Consider the following 17,604-nt stretch of genomic DNA (forward strand, 5'->3'; position numbering starts at 1 on the left):
TTCAGTTGAGGATCTCAGAAAAATGACTTCTTCATGTCAAACATGTAATGCAATAAAACCTCAATTTTTCAAGAAATTGAAATCTACTCTCATAAAGGCGACACATACATTTGAAAGATTAAGCGTGGACTTCAAGGGTCCTCTTCCATCAAAAACTAAAAACAAATATTTGTTGACAATAATTGATGAGTACTCTAGGTTTCCGTTTGCATACCCTTGTCCGAATATGAATTCATCAACTGTAATTCAGTGCCTTGTGAACTTGTTTACCACATTTGGTTTACCTTCTTATGTACATACTGACAATGGAACCTCTTTCAAATCCAGAGAGCTGCAGGAATTCCTTCATAATCGAGGAGTAGCCACTTCCATGTCATCACCTTATAACGCACCAGGAAATGGCCAAATCGAACGAGAAAATGGTACAATTTGGCGCACAGTGTCTCTTACATTGAAGCATAGAAATTTGGATGTATCTGATTGGGAATCTGTGCTCCCAGATTCTCTACATTCTATTCGATCCCTATTGTGCACGGCTACTAATGAGACGCCACATGATAGGATGTTCCGACACTATAGACAATCATCTAATGGTATAGCACTTCCAACCTGGCTTGCCCCTTCAAACAAAGTCCTAATGAAAGTACCTATACGAAGAAGTAAATTCGATCCATTGGTCGAGGAGGTGGATATTCTTCAAATCAACCCACAATATGCCAAGGTACGGCTTAGTGATGGAAGAGAGACAACTGTATCATTGAAAAACCTTGCCCCTCGAGGAGAAGAGAGCATTCAAGAAGATAACGATAAAAATCAAGATGATACAAATGCAGGATCAAGCCTTAGTGATCACGCAGAGCCTGAGAACAATCAAGAAAATTATCATGAAAATCAAGATGAAACAAATACAGGATTCCCCCTCAGTGATGAAGAAGAGCCTCCTGATGGCACCCTGCTAAGATCTTATAGAGAGCGCAAAATGCCTTCTTATTTGAAAGACTATTCATTGAATTCCTAAAGACGGGAAGAATGTGATGATATTGAATCATCATATGACTAGTGTTTTTCTTCTTATGTTTCTGTTATCAGATGTTGAACTATTTATTCTAATTTTGAATCTGTTATGAATTCATTACTGTTCAATAAAGCCTAGAATGCAGAGGTTTTTCATTACACACACCTTCACAACTACTCAGGAAATTTGATTGATCAAGTTTGATGTATATAAAGCTCAACTGAATGAGCAATTCACATAAATGTTCTCTACTCACAAGCTGATAGAGATTTTCCCAGTAGTCCTGTGTCATGAGACGAAAAGCTGAGAGGAAAGCCCAGCCGAAAGTGTCGAAGCTGGTGTAGCCATAGTTGGGATTTTTCCCAAATCCCTGTAGGCACATATATCCCGGCTCACATTGTCTGAAAACATTCAACAAGTTATTCACCATCAATAGTTCCAACATTTTTGTGAAGATCCAAAAGACACACATGCAAATGACTTCATTTAACTAATCATATTATGTTTCAATTCATGAATTAATGAATCTAATTCAAGTCGAGTCAAAAATATGTTTTTTTTTTCAATATTTCCAAAATTATAAATGTTACAGTGCTTGATAATTGGAATATAAAACATAAAAAAAGATTGCTTCTGTCAAGTATTTTCCCAGGAAAGCCAGCCACTCAGAAACCTTCTCTTAAATATTTCATAGCTATTAATGATTTTCAAGTAAATAGGAATGTTTCTGTAAAGGATTTGTGAATTCATATCGTTTCTCATATCATCTGCATTCATATAATTCTCATCTGGAAAAAGATGAGAGCGATTTTTCTGGCCAACGACGAAAATCACACAAAAATTAATAGAGAAGCAACTAAAAATTTGAGTTTTTTCGTGAAAAGCTACAAAGGTATATTGAGGTCCACGTAATAGTTGTAGTGGAGAACGATGCGATAACAGTACAACCGATTTACACTAATTAAAAATTACTAATGCAAAATTTACACTAGTTAAGAGACAGTTGATATATTTAAGCAGCAAGTTTATAAATATATTACCTTTTAATTTAACACATATAACTAGAGATACCAGTAATGATATAAAAATTGGATAATTGCAAAATATTTCACTTCAATAGAAAACCTTATTTAAATTAAAATTTATTGTATCCCTTATAATTTATTTACTTTTATCTTTTTTTCATTCTCAGAAATGACTAAATGATGAGGATTTTTTTTTTATTTTAAATATTATTATACTATTTTCGATTTGCAACGGTCACCAGCGGGCAAAGTTTATTCTTTTGCTGGTGATGCCATATATAATAAGTAAATTATATTTACATATGTAAAGAGATATTTATGATTTTGTATTATTATTTTCTTATTTTTAAGTTAACACTTGTATTTTGTTTAAATTTATTATTCATAATTTTTTGATTCGCTCTTTATTTGTGATTGTTTTTGTTTTTTTTTAATGGCGAAAATAAATCATTTGATTTGATTTGATTCTCTGCCTTCCAGTGCCTTCTATAGAGGATTGTTTATTGTTTATTGTTTTTAAAGGGACGGATTCAAGGATACAAAGGTTCAAAGAGCCCCACACGTCAACCGAAGCTTATTGTGTTCCCAAGTAGTATGTTAGTTAGGCTAACATACCTATGTCCTTTACAAGAACCAGGAGTTTGTCCATTACTAACATTCCATCCATCACCTGGTTGCAATCCTTGTCGCAATCCAGTCTGATATGCTTGGCAGTCTCTTCAGACTGATTAGTCCTCGTGACCTACGTGAGTTCCACTCCTGGCCTTCTTTGTAGGCCCTTCCGCTGAAAAGGGGCGGCCAAGTTGCCTCTAGGGCGGCCGACCACCCCTGACTTAGCCTCTTGACCCACATTAGTGCCTGGAGTTTCACCCATCTCTGGTTTCTTGGGTTTTTCTTTTTGCCCCTCCAAAACTCTGCAGGGTCAAAAGCCTCACCTCTCCCAAGAAGTTTTGCCTGAATGGCCGCCCTTCTTTGAGCAGTGGTGAGTTTTGGCCTCTCCACCCACAAACTCGTGATCTACGTGAGTTCCACTCCTGGCCTTTTTGTAGGTCCTTCCGCTGAGAGAGGAGACGCCTCTAGGGCCCCCGGCGCCCGGCCACCCTCGACTCAGCCTCTTGACCCACATTTGTGTCTGGAGTTTCACCCATCTCTGGTCTCGTGAGTTTTTCTTTTTGCCCCTCCGAAACTGCCCTGATGGGGCAGATCTCGTGGGTTCGAAGGCAAGGCAACTTATAGAGTTGCCTTGAGGTCCATTTTAGTCGCCTCCTACGACAAGCATGGATACTGTGGGTGAATTCTGGTTTTCAACACATTCTTGAGTACGATGATCGAATCAAAGCTCTCCCAACCCACAGGGGGCTCTATAGAGGATAGCTGATACCAGTATTTTTTTTTTTTTTTTTTGATTACGTCTTGGGGACCCCAGGATGGAGTATAAGACAAGTCAATATACCATATAATATGCATAAGTAATATATACACATATGGTTTGAATATAAATCGCAGTATGTACCTAAGTAAAAAGGCTGTCCAGTTTATTTATAACATAGAAAATACTGTGTATTCATACACACAGAATGTCAAGACATTGAAACCAACCCAGATATTCAGATGGAAAGGAACTCTTGGATACTATAATATGTTCCATCGACCAAAAGCTTTTTTAGTTGATTCTTGAATATTTTCATACTTTCCTGATTTTTCAATGTATTTGGTAGTTTATTATAAAATACCCTACCAATATAGCTAGGCTTTTTCTCAAAAAGTCTGCTATTATGGCTTTCTAGATAATAATCGGCTCTATGTCGTGTATTGTGATCATGAATATTAAAATTTTGGGTTATACTGTTCATTTTCACATACAAGATTGTTTCATAAAGATACAAAGAAGGCACTGTTAGCAGTCCAAGTCTTTTGAATAAAGGCCTGCATGACTCCAGTCTATCATTTATACCTTCCATACACCTAATAGCCCTTTTCTGTATTTTGAAAACTCTGTCCAGGTTCTGTTTAGATGTGTTACCCCAAACTAAAATAGCATACCTCACATGTGACAATAAAAGACCGTGGTATGCTGTTAGGAGTAACTTTTTGTCTTTCAACCTGGAAAGTTGTCTGAGAATAAATACAGCAGAAGACATTTTATTACAAATTTTTTCGATGTAGGGGGTCCAAGTCAATCGTCTATCCAATAAGATTCCAAGAAATGCTATCTCTTCTTCTTGTTCAAGTTGACAATCATTTATAAATACATTAAGCGCCCTATCCTCATTCGGATTATATTTGTTCTTGAATTGAAGGAATTGGCATTTATTGCTGTTAATAGTTAACTTCATTTGATTTAAAAATTGGACCATTGACTGTACACCTATATGGGCATTTATTTCTAAATCATCTAGAACTCGATTATTGAAGATAAGTGATGTATCGTCAGCAAACAAGCAGACTCTACCATTTATCAACTCATCTGGCAAACGATTAATATATAGTAAAAAAAGCAACGGTCCAAGGATCGATCCTTGCGGCACTCCAGCCTTAACCTCTAATTTGTTTGAATTATTTTTTACCAAATTGGCTCAAACAGGGAAAGGGAAATAGCTACAAATGCTAGAGATAGAGTAGCACAAGATGGTAAGGTTTTTAGTATTTATCATCAAAATATTCAGTATCTTCGCAACAAAATTGACAGATTAGAAGTATTTCTTAAACAGGAGGATCCTGACATTGTTATTGTCACAGAGCATGGCTTAAAAATAAAGGAAATAAATCAAGTTAGGATTCCAGGCTATTCACTGAGATCAGAATTTTGTAGAATAGCTCATAGAAGTGGTGGTGTATGTATATTCACTAGCAATGCTAAACATACCCAAACTTATGAACTGGATTTTGTTAAGAGATTTTCTGTTGAGATGGATTTAGAGGTGACGGGACTAAGGTTAAAAATTGATGATCAATTTGAGGTAGCAGTGTTAGGTATCTATAGGTCACCAAATGGTGACTGGAAAAAATTTTGTGAGCTGCTCCACACACTTTTGGAAATTACAACCGCTCGTTTCACAAATGTTATAGTAGTAGGAGATTTCAATACCGATTTTGCCAGGCAGGATAAAATGACAGAGGATATTAGAGATATTATTAATATGAATAATTTAGAAATTAAGGTCCACGAATATACAAGAGTAACTCGAACTTCACAGACAATTATTGATAATATCCTCACAAATATAGAAGGTTGTAATGTCAGGTTAGGTAGCTCAGATCTATCAGATCATAACTATCAAATTTTAGATGTTAAGTTGCAGGGCCAGAATCCAAGCAGAAAAAAAACTTTTGTGAAAGAAATTCAGCAATATGAGCTAGGAAATATAAATTGTTTGAAGCAGGAACTGCTTCAAGAAAATTGGAGTAGTGTTTATAACAGTTGTAACCTAAATTACAAATATAAGCAATTCATTGGTACTCTAAGATTTCACATTAGTGTATGCTGTCCAATAAAAAAAGTCAAAGTAAAAAGTAAATTGGACAAAGTAGATGAATGGATAACTGAAGATATTCTTACTCAAAGAAATATTGTTAGGGAAGCCTATGAGGAATTTAAATTAGTGAGGGATGTTCCGAGTGAAGTCAAATACAAATGTCTAAAGAAAAACTATGCAAAAGAAGTGAGGAAAGCTAAGTGTAAGAAAACAGCTGAAATATTAACAACTAGTACCAATTTTAACTCTGCTGTTTGGGAGGTAATTAATAGAAATAGGAGAGCAGCTCAAAAAGATACAGTTACTAATGTCCCTAGGATAATCGATGAACATGGAAATTATATGGATGATAGTATAGACATTTGTAACTTTTTCAATAAGTATTATCAACAGGTTGCATATAATCTCCAAAAGTCACTGAACACTAATACTTGTAATACAACTACATTAAATGCTGAGCCAATTGAAAAGGTATTTAAATTTCATCCATTATCAAGAGATGAGTTGTCAAGAATAATAAAAAATTGAATAACAAAAAAACAGTAGGATTGGATGGGGTCTCAAGCAAAATTTTAAAAGAATGTGAAAATGAATTACTGGACCCTTTATTGCATCTCCTTAATACTTCACTAGAGCAGGGTATTTTCCCTGATGATCTGAAACAAGGAAAAATTTTGCCAATTTTCAAGAGCGGTGATTCTGAAAGAGTTGAAAATTATAGACCCATTAGTATTCTAAATGTAATAAGTAAAATTTTTGAAAGAGTAGTTTTAAATAGGCTATTGATGCACCTGGAAGAAATTAATTTCATATGTGATGAACAGCATGGGTTCCAGAAAGGGAAATCTACTAAGACTGCAATAGTATCCCTTGTTGAAAGACTAATAGATATAATAGATTCAGGTGAGAAGGCAGCCGCAATATTCTTGATTTATCCAAAGCTTTTGATTGTGTGAACCATAGAATATTATTGGAAATACTAAAAACTGTAGGTGTGAATGGTATAGAACTAAAATGGTTTGAATCATATCTCATAGGTAGAAACCAGTGTGTTGAGCTTACCAAGGTGGATGGGAATGAAATAGTAAAAATTAAATCTCAAAAACTGGAGGTCCAGGCTGGAGTACCTCAAGGCTCAATTCTGGGTCCCTTACTGTTTCTGTTGTATGTGAACCAATTACCAAAAGAGTTAAAAGATCACAGAGCTCTGTTGTTTGCTGATGACACATCGCTTATCTTTAACAATTATTTATTAGATAGTCTAGAAATAAATGCTTTTACTGGAGTACAGTCAATTGTCCAATTCTTGAAGCAAAGGCAATTAACAATAAATAGTAAGAAATGTCAATTCCTACAATTCAAAAGTAAATATAATTCAGTAGAGGATAGAGAAATAAATGTGTTTGTAGAGGAAAATGAATTAGACCAAGAAGAGAAAGTAGCATTCTTGGGAATTTTATTGGACAGGAAATTAACATGGCATCCTTACATTGAGAGGATATGTAATAAGATATCATCTGGGGTATTTGTCCTGCGGCAGCTTGCTAGGCTGAATGATAAAAAACTACTGTTAACTGCTTACCATGGACTTATACTATCTCATATTAGGTATGCTATTTTAGTATGGGGTAATTCATCTCAACAAAATATGGACAGGGTGTTTAAGATTCAAAAGAAGGCACTCAGATGTATAGAGAAAGTGAATAGGTTAGACTCTTGTAGGCCTTTATTTAAAAAGCTTGGTCTATTAACTGTGCCATCTTTGTATCTATATGAAGTTGTAATGCATGTGAAAACTAGTGGTGTGATCCAGAATTCAGATGTTCATGAGTATAATACGCGAAACAGAGCAGATTATCATATAATGGGTCACAATAGTAGGTTATTTGAACAAAAACCAGATTATATTGGTAGGAAATTTTATAACAAGCTACCTCAAATCTTGAAAAGTAATGATGATTTGAAGATTTTCAAAAAACAAATTAAAAAATATTTAGTTGATAGAGCTTTTTATAGTGTACAAGAATTCCTTTCAAACCTAAACTAGGTTGAACTACTTAGTGTTAGAATTATTATGTAATAACATGACTTGTCTTATACTCCATGACTGGAGTCTTTAGGACGTAATCTTAAAAAAAAAATAAAAAAAAAAAAAAAAAAATCAAGATCAAATATTTTGTCAAGTAAACAAACAAACTCGCTATAGATGTATATAAATATTTTGTTAATTGTTGGAAAATGATTTCGCGACGTTACGGAGGTAGAAAAAGATAGCGGTATCTTCTTTGTTGAATGTTAAACAAGGATAGAAACACCAAAGTTGATCAAATACAACCATTATAACGTGGACCCCGCTATTGAATGCCAACTCTTTGTATTCAACTCCAGAATAATTGCAAGAAAAATTCATTTTGTACGGAGTTGTTCGCAGCAAAAAGTACCTGGTGACTAGTCTACTTGTACAAATTAATAGATTAGGAATTTAAAATATAAGAGAGTATAACTTACCCAGCTCCAGAAGAATTTCCACATAGTGGATAGTTATTGTCTTCACCAAACCAGTTGGCTGCAAAAACCAAAAAAGTCATGTTAGGAAATAACATGATAATTTCTAGAAAAATTATGCAAAATAATATTGACATAAAGCTATGGTTTAATGAAACAACATAGGAATTAATTAACTAACCATTGAACAATATATGTTGATGAAATTTAATTGGTATCATGAACAATATTGTGTTCTATTGGCATAAATGTGCACAGTTTGAACAGATGCCTTGCGATACTAATTACGAATCAATAATAATTGAGATCAGCGGTAATAATAATAATACTAGCTGGCCCGGCGAACTTCGTACCGCCAAATAGTTAATGCATCTCATGACAAACTTTAGCTGGATGCACACCTGGGTCGCGATGCGGCATTTTGCATCCAGGTGCTTCTTGCTTATTGGTTTGAATGGAAGAACTCACACACACACTAAATCGGACATGGCGTGGAACTGTGTGATAAGGCAATCTCCATAAGATCAACACTTTGTATCACAAAGTCGCGCCATCTCAGGTGTGCTTAGCCTTAGCTTAATCTGATGCACTATATTTTTATGAAAATTATCCAACTATCAGTATTCACATTTATATCTCAATATGGACTTCCTATGTGGTTAGTTAGTTGTGCAGCAGTTTGTATTTTCAGTTATAGTTGAATGCAGCTTGCTGGGAATTGAATGGTATATCTCCTTGATGCTGATTTTCCCGTGCATATTCTAAATTTACAGCATGTCGAGTTCTATGAACCAAGTTTGGACGTTGTTCGTACCGCGGCATTATTAAAATTGAAATTTTGTGAATCAGTAGAAAAAAATAGAAGAACAGATCTACCGACGGCTGTTGGATGTCGCAATGATTATAACAGCTGATTTTTATTTCTGTGTGTGGCCAGCTCACAAATCTTCTCCCATAAGGATTACATGTAAACTTTGAAGGACCGTAGGAAAGAGTCCTGAAGTCAGATCATGAATTTGATAGGTCATAAACTTGCTCATAAACATAACAAACACAGCTAAACAAAATCATCAAAATCGGTGCACACATAAAAAAGTTATTGAATGTCAAAATTTGAGGCTCGATTTTTACTTTCCTTGCCCTATTACCATAGGTAAGGAAAGTATTGCTTTCCGAAAAAATTAAGGTACCCCAATTTCTAAATTTCTATACGTTTCAAGGTCCCCTGAGTCCAAAAAAGTGGTTTTTGGGTATTGGTCTGTATGGGAGTGTGTGTGAGTGTGTGTGTGTGTGTGTGTGTGTGTGTGTGTGTATGAGTGAATGTGCGTCTGTGTACACGATATCTCATCTCCCAATTAACGGAATGACTTGAAATTTGGAACGTAAGGCCCTTACAATATAAGGATCCGACACGAACAATTTCGATCAAATGCGATTCAAGATGGCGGCTAAAACGGCGAAAATGTTGTCAAAAACAGGGTTTTTCGCGATTTTCTCGAAAACGGCTCCAACGATTTTGATTAAAGTTATACCTAAAATAGTCATTGATAAGCTCTATCAACTGCCACAAGTCCCATATCTGTAAAAATTTCAGGAGCTCCGCCCCATCTATGCAAAGTTTGATTTTATATTCCCAATTATCAGGCTTCAGATACAATATAAACAAAAAAATTCAAGTGGAAAAGATTCAGCATGAAAATCTCTACAATTAATGTCCAGTAACATTTCCACCTAGAATCAGAAATAAGCACGAAATTCGGGAAAATGTGATTATCCAATTGCAAACTGTTGCCAACTGTTGAAGGAGGAACAGTGAAATGAGTAAGAGAAGGTGGGGGACGAGGATGAGGATGAGTAGGAGGTGGAGGAGTAGGAGGTGGCGGAGTGGAAGGTGGAGGAGTATGAGTGAGGGGAGGGAGTGGAAGAGGAAGAAGGAGGAGGAGGAGGAAAAGGAGGGGTAGTAGGAGAAAGAGGAGAATGAGATGGAGGAGTAGAAAGAGAAGGAGGAGAAGTTGGAGAAGGTGGAAAAGGAAGTGGTGCTGGTGGTGGAGGAGGTATTGTAGGAGCTCTTGAAAGAGGATGAGTAGAAGGAGAATGAGTAGGATGAGGAGGAGAAGTCGGGGGTCGAATAGTAGGAATGAGAGGTGGAAGTGGATGAGGGAGAGGTGGTGGCGGGAGAGGAGGTGGTGATGTATGAGGTAGAGATGGAGTTGAAGGAAGAGGGGTGAATGTATTTTGTTTTTTTTTCTTCAGTCTATTTTCTATTTTGTCTTGTGTTATTTTCTATTCATAATGTTTGTTCCAAACTACTGTATTTTATTGCTATTTTCTCATTTTTTCTTTCTTATTAATTTATTTCCTGTTTGTGTAAAGTTTAGATCCTGATTTTCAGGAGAAATTTTATTTTTCTAATGATGTGAATAAATAAATAAAAAAATGGAGCAGGGGAAGGACTGCCAGTGGAAGGAGGAGAAGGAGGAGAAAGAAAAAGAGGAGTAGTGAGAGGAGGAAGTTTCGGAGCAGGAGGAGGAGGATGGTGGAGGAGGAGAAGGATAGAAATTGTGAATAAGTGAGTGGAATATAGATACTTTTACTTTACTTTTCTTGTTCGTCACAATTATTAAACTGCATTAAGGGAGCAACGATCCCGCAGTATATGACACGTCAAAGTTTAATCTAATATCTACCATCCCTCATATTTCAACATAACAGATCCCACATAACATACATCAATCAAACATTATTCAACAATGAAGTCTGCTAACCTGTACGGACACAATACAATAAGGAATTCCCTGAGTGTTTTTTTGAACTCCTTCAAGCCATCAATTTCTCTTATGTGAGATGGGATTGAATTAAATATTTTCAGTCCCATATAAAACGGGCCACTCTCCAGCAGGCTTAGTCTGTGATGTGGGTAAACAAAACCTCTAAATCGTGTATTATGGGGATGACTCACCTGGTTCTCCTCATACATTCGTCTATTTTTAAAAACGAAGATTGCTAAATCTAATATATAAATAGCAGGAGCCGTCAGCAATCTCTTTTCTTTAAAATAAGGTCTGCAAGAGCGCATTGTATTAATCTTATAAATTATCCTAATGGCTTTCTTCTGCAATGTGAATATTCCATTATTCTCTATACTTTTTCCCCCAAAAATAACTCCATATCTCATAACTGACAGAAAATAAGCATGATTTACAAAAAGAACAGTTTTTTCACTCCCTACTCTAGCCATTACTCTTAATACAAACAAGGCTCTATTCAATTTACCAGTGACATGAGAAATATGTAGCTTCCACTTCGAATCACTCTCCACCATCAGACCCAAGAATGTCGTGGAATCAGAAGTTTCAACTCTGATATTGCTGTACAAATTAGAATTGGAACCGTTTTGGACGTAAGACTGTGGTACTTTCCTGTAAGTTGTGTAATTCTGAATGAATAAATAAATAAATAAAAGGAATAGTGCTTACTGTCGTTACTCATCCATCGATGCCAGTTCTCATGGCTGAGGTTGCCGGCCGACCCATCTTCGGGGAAGTTCCTGATGCACTTCTGTGTGAGCACACCCATGTAGATCTGTAGACCCATCAGTGCGAACACGGACAGCGAGAACATCGTCAGGATTATCACATCGCGCAGGTTCTTCACTGACTCTATCACGGCGCCCACGATTGTCTTCAAGCCTTCACACAACAAATACAAAATCAATCAAAACCTTCGATTAAATCGTCTTCAACCTTCACAAAACACTATTAAAATCAATTGAGTGCATTTGAATCAATCATGATCCATAGTGTGAAAAAACAACATTTTCCTAGTTGGAAATAATTTACCCGGTACCACACAACCCTCAATAGGGTAAGAGAACTAAAAAATCACTCTGTATAATTTTTACTGATATGAGAAGCAGGTTAAAACTTGAAGGCTATTGCAGTTGACAATATTTTCTTTGTCCAAAAACTATGAACGTTTTACAAAATATCATTTTTTCATCAAGTAAAAAAATTAAAAAACAACTCACCAGGCACAATGGCGACGGTCTTTAAGGCTCTCAACACTCGGAAAGTTCTCAAGGCGGCCAGATTCCCCAAATCTATACCCATTGTTACATAGCTGAGAACAAATTCACAACAAACAATTAGAAAACGCCAAAAAACAAAGTATGCAACATGATAAAGTGGAGGATAATAGTGTCAGATTTTCAAGTTGATTTGAGGAATTCCGGAATATTGTACACTGAATTTGTTTGGCGAGTTGAGCTAAATTCTCACATATTCAGTATTACATTCTCACATATCAGTATAAGTGCACAGATTCGGAATAGTCAGAATATTATTCTCTCATACTATTCCTGTGGGATTATTCATACTCGCTCGACCGGGCTGTGTGACAAGTCACATTGAAACCCATGGTAATAATATATTCATTATAGCATGCACGTTCACTGATAGATCTTCATAATTGTTAATGAATACGGTCCTGACTTGAAAAAAACTTTCTCAGAATTCAAAATTGAACTGAGCATTATGATGTAGGCCTAAACACACTTGATGTATAGTAATATATTCATAGCACGTATATTATTCATATATAATAAGTATCAACTGAACTCTAAGGGCCGGCTTCCGAGCTCGGGATTTAGCTAAGTTCTAGACTTTAAACAGCTGGAGGCAGAAAATTGGCTTTCCGAAACGGGGCGTAGTCGCAGTTTTTATGATAATCTTCATTTTCTCATTTCTATAAATTGAAACGATTTTATCTCTTTCCTGTATAGGGCTACTTGTAATATAAATATAAAGAAAATAATTAAAAATCTCAGTACCCTTTTTTTAGAACAGTACAGTCCTAGTTCATAAAAACATATGAATACACTAACATATGATCAAAATAAGAATCTTCCATTAGTATTTATTTATTTAATTCATATCACTTGAAAATGGCATAAATGACCGAAACATGTCGTGATAAAATATTTTAAAAAAAGGGTACTGAGATTTTTAATTATTTTCTTTATATTTATGAAACGATTTTCCTTGACGAAATAAAACATTCCTAAATAATTAAAAATACCTGAAACTTTACACTATTTTCTCTTTATTTTATTTTGTGTTCAATTTTCTAGTTATTTGTAATTCAATTTGAACGTGGACTACGACTACGCCCCGTTTCGGAAAGCCAATTTTCTGTCTCCAGCTGTTCAAAGTCTAGAACTTAGCTAAATCCCGAGCTGGGAAACCGGCCCTAAGTTTTCAACATATTATTCTATAGTTTTCAAACAACATCCATTGATTTGAGGGGCCTGTGGTTTAAGAATTTGTGAGTCTTGAAGAACGGAAACAGATTTATTCTATTAATAATTCTTTTATTTACTAATTGAATTTATTCATTCATTTATTGACAGATGACAGAAGAATGTGCCGATGATCACACTCAAGAATAGCATGGAGCAACATGTAGTTATAGAATAGATTGACTTCTTTATTTGTTGACGTGGCGAAGTTTCGACAATAATGACCACTCTACCACTTAACCACGATATTGATCCATTCTTTGACGATAATTGAACCAATATATTGGTGGTTTCGCCCAGTGTGAGCACATCATACTATTGTCAACTGACCTCATTCTACTCTGAAAACGTTCAAAGTATCGTGAGAAATTTTACCTCATAAACTTTCAAATAATCATAGAACATCCCCTAAAATGACACAGCATTTATCTTAGAAACACTTACATAAATTAACAATCGATTCTCCAGTCTACGAAAATAATATCTAACAACTTAACGTATATCATCAAACTAGACACATCTCTGGTTTCTATTCTAGCCTCCTAGATAATAAATGTCAGAAAATAGATTACACTGAACTATGAACACTTCTCTATACATCATAGAAAAACTACCCAATACTAGTAACATCTTACACTAGATAACACCAATGACAATAGTTTACGAAAGATTAATAATACTTAGATGCACAATCGAATTCATACCCATTTGAAAAAAGAGAATAATACTTTATTTACAAGATGGAATATATAGAAAAGAATGATTATTAGATACATAAGAGTTTCTAGAGTTTGAACTATGACATAAACACTCTTGTAATTTTTTATTGGTATACCGTCATGCAGTCGTTTTTACAAATTAGTTATATTTTAAAAATGACTGGATCTTAACAAGTATATCATATATCAATTGGAAATCACAAGACACTTTAACAATTTAAACTGATTCTCATTCAAAAACTTCAGCTTTAAAAACCTTCACATCAGATAGAAAAATTTGACCTAACAGATCGGTATAAATCCTTAAACACAGTATTAGAAGTTGTTTTTTTAAGAAAATGTTCAGGTAATTTCATAGTGAAGAATTGATCAAATGTATTAGAAGTTTGGTAAGTTTAAATCGTTTCTTAGTTTTTCTGAAACCTGATTTATTAGTCAACAATCAATGAAGAGAAACTTAGTAACTGAAAGAATCAAAAAGATAATATGATAACGAAGAGTGGAGAAATATATTTAAAAACCTCTGGTATTTAAAAACAAGAAAACACGGAGACTACGTATCAAAAAACAAAGGTAGGAAAGTAATTTATAGAAGCGGGAAGTTGTGGTCAAGTTCAAGAATGAAATAACAAGAAGCTAGAAACTGAACTGCCACTCAAACATATAATACTCAACCTTACTGGTTTTCGAATAGTATATCCTACTATTTTTCATCACATTATCCATTTGATTATGTTAGTTACTGAGTTTTTTCTATTGGTTGTTGTTGAACGGATCTCATAACCATATTTGGGATACTTTTGCGTTCCTTGTCTCGGCCAATGGCAGTAGAGCTCAGCCTCTATCGGTCGACAGCTAATGACCAATCGTAGGGCTTTACTCATCCTACATATTCTGCTGCTCAACATTCAAGCTTTCAGTTAACTAGAGATTGATGATGGTTGAACTATTATCTCAAGTTGTTCCAATAAACTAGTGGTTTTGACAAAAACAAGTCGTTTTCATTTCATATTCAAGACGTTTCCTACTGAAATAGATTTCCACTGATATCTTTCCTGAAGTATGTTTCACCTATCATTCCTTTAAAATAGATTATGAATTTATAATTGTTTTTCTCCCCGATAGAATAGAATTTCTCATCACTCAATAGAAAGGAATTATGAAGGAATGTGAGAACATACTCAACTTGAACTTTGGACAACCCTACCAATCAATGGGGAAGAGAGTTTTGATTTTTTGTCCTGTTTTTTCTGGCCTGTTATGCTTGTTTGGATGTCCCTTTTAACACTCAACGTTTTCCGGCCGACATTTATCACCGAAATCTGAACTGAACTATGCTCCGATTGGCTGAAAATAAGCTGTTATTGAGAATTGGCCAATAGAGGACAATAATCCAATCGGTAAGTGTGAAAAGGCCAATATATTGATAGAAGCTAATAAATTACACTTTGAATACAATATTTTGTCTCATTTTATTTCCTTATTCTGTGATATTTTCCCAAAATGTGGAGAGTAACACTAGATTTATCTATTAAGAAAGGGGTTTACATTATAGTTAGAAATTAATAAATTGTACAATATTTCTCCCATCGAAAATACGATCTACACTCGAAACTACCATATTTTCAAATTAAGTTTAGAATAATAATTCAAATAAATTTCTCATAACACATAATTTGAACGAGTAACTACTAACTGACTAAGACACTACCATTTAATAGCTTTTCTGGACTAAATCTACACACAATTACTTCAAAACTAACTATGTTCTAACTAAATAAGATATAATCATAGTTCATATATATATACTGAGACATTGTATCGATCACTTATCACTTCTTCTATTTTTCAGATAGAAATAAAAAATTAGCTAGGTAGAGCTTCACCCTTATCAAACACATTTTTTAAGAATTTCAAGATATCTAATCTATGAGAATAGACATCGTAATGAACCTCAAACACATAATCTGAACTAATAAATTACTTAGCACTAGCTTATAATCCAGTATTCAACCGAGAACAATTGCTTCAAAAATCTGTAAGGATGAGATATGAGAATAAGGACTAAGCCACACGGAGCGTCTTTTCAGGCATTTTCAGACGACTTGGAAGCTCATGAAGCTCTTCGATTGGCTGAGACAAGAAATTTGGTGGAATCTATGAAGATCCACTTAATGATAATATAATGATGATGATAGAGATAATACTATAGTTTGTAAGAAATAATTCGAGACTTGGAGAAAATAATCCGTGTTGTCAAATTGTGCGAAATTTCCTCGTGCACACACATATGACTGGATATATTCAAATTGACATCTCTGCATTGAAAGTTGAAGAGTTTACCTTTCATAGGGCTTGCATGAAAAGACTGAAATTCATACACTTTGGCAACATGGATAATTTCTCAGTCTCAACTTATTTTATACAGACTATAATAGATTATGAATAGTATTTGTGTTGAGTACCTTGAGCAGAATATTGTCAACAAACCAGAAATAATTCTTGAAAATATAAATAGACATATCAAAAAAGGAGTGATGATAAGTCGAAAAAGTCGAGAATATTACAACATATTTGGAGTGGAGCGAATTGTTTTCGGCTTGATGAAAGGAAGACCTACCAATTAATTTTATAAGAACTAACTATATTTCTAACTAGATGGGTTTTGAAGACATAACACACAACAAATATTTATCGATTGAAAAAAAGTTTTGATTCAGCATGACCTTGACAAAAAATAACTTACGTAATCAAACTATTTTATAGGTGATGGCCAATAACTGTGGGCAAACAACTAATGACAAATGCAAGGAAAATACCATTTTTTATGGATATCCTTATCACAGGGAGGAATACACAAGTAATGCAAGAAATAGTAGCTGACCAGAAGTTTTGTTTATTTGAAAAAAATCTTGAGAAGGTTCTTGGCGAACAAATGGTTCTACAGTCCATGAAAACTATCTGTCAGCAGGACTAAACTCTTACAGTTAGAAAGAAAATTGTATATATTGTACAATTGGACAATCACAAAGTAGGACAATATTTGAAGGCTATATCTGATCAGCTTTTATTTCTTAGGAAATAAAACTAATATTACAGCCCAGCTTCACAGGCGAAGTTAAATAGACTAGAATAGTAATATTGATTTTTTGAGCATATAGTAAAGAAATTATGGATGATAATACTGTATGAGATCGGATACAGCTTTGATTATACAGCTACAACGCTTATTAGGGGGATATTTCCAATGTACAGGATAAAACCTCAAATTGTTTAGCTGTACAATGATTATTATTAATATGAAATTGAAAAAAGTAGAATTTATTATTAAGAACGAATAAAATTATATGAATAGATATGAAGATAGTGATAAAAAGGAGGAAGTGTAGAAAGAAAGATGGAGAGGGAAAGAAAGGTGGAAGAAGACTAGAAAAGGAATTATGGAAAAAAGAAGAAGATAAAGAAGGAAGAAGAAGAAGATTGAGTAAGAGATTGGAAGAGGAGGAAGCGGAGTTTAAGGAGAAGGAGGACGAGTTATGGGAGAAGGAGGAGTACTGGGAGGAGGACA

At 34.6% G+C, this 17,604-nt stretch overlaps 1 protein-coding gene across 2 annotated transcripts in view; it reads right to left on the reverse strand.

The window, feature by feature from the left end:
• LOC111053236 (sodium channel protein para) overlaps window positions 1-17,604 on the reverse strand; it is a 265,185-nt gene that overhangs the window by 116,037 nt on the left and 131,544 nt on the right. For both annotated transcript variants that reach the window (XM_039435819.1, XM_039435820.1), the window contains 4 exons: window positions 12,049-12,140; window positions 11,498-11,710; window positions 8,025-8,082; window positions 1,272-1,416 (listed from right to left, as the gene is read on the reverse strand). In XM_039435819.1, the coding sequence (XP_039291753.1) occupies window positions 1,272-1,416; window positions 8,025-8,082; window positions 11,498-11,710; window positions 12,049-12,140 (508 nt within the window). The remainder of the gene's footprint in view (window positions 1-1,271; window positions 1,417-8,024; window positions 8,083-11,497; window positions 11,711-12,048; window positions 12,141-17,604) is intronic.

The sequence above is a fragment of the Nilaparvata lugens genome, chromosome 9 (assembly GCF_014356525.2).
Source record: "Nilaparvata lugens isolate BPH chromosome 9, ASM1435652v1, whole genome shotgun sequence".
In the NCBI taxonomy this organism is placed as follows: Eukaryota; Metazoa; Arthropoda; class Insecta; order Hemiptera; family Delphacidae; genus Nilaparvata; species Nilaparvata lugens.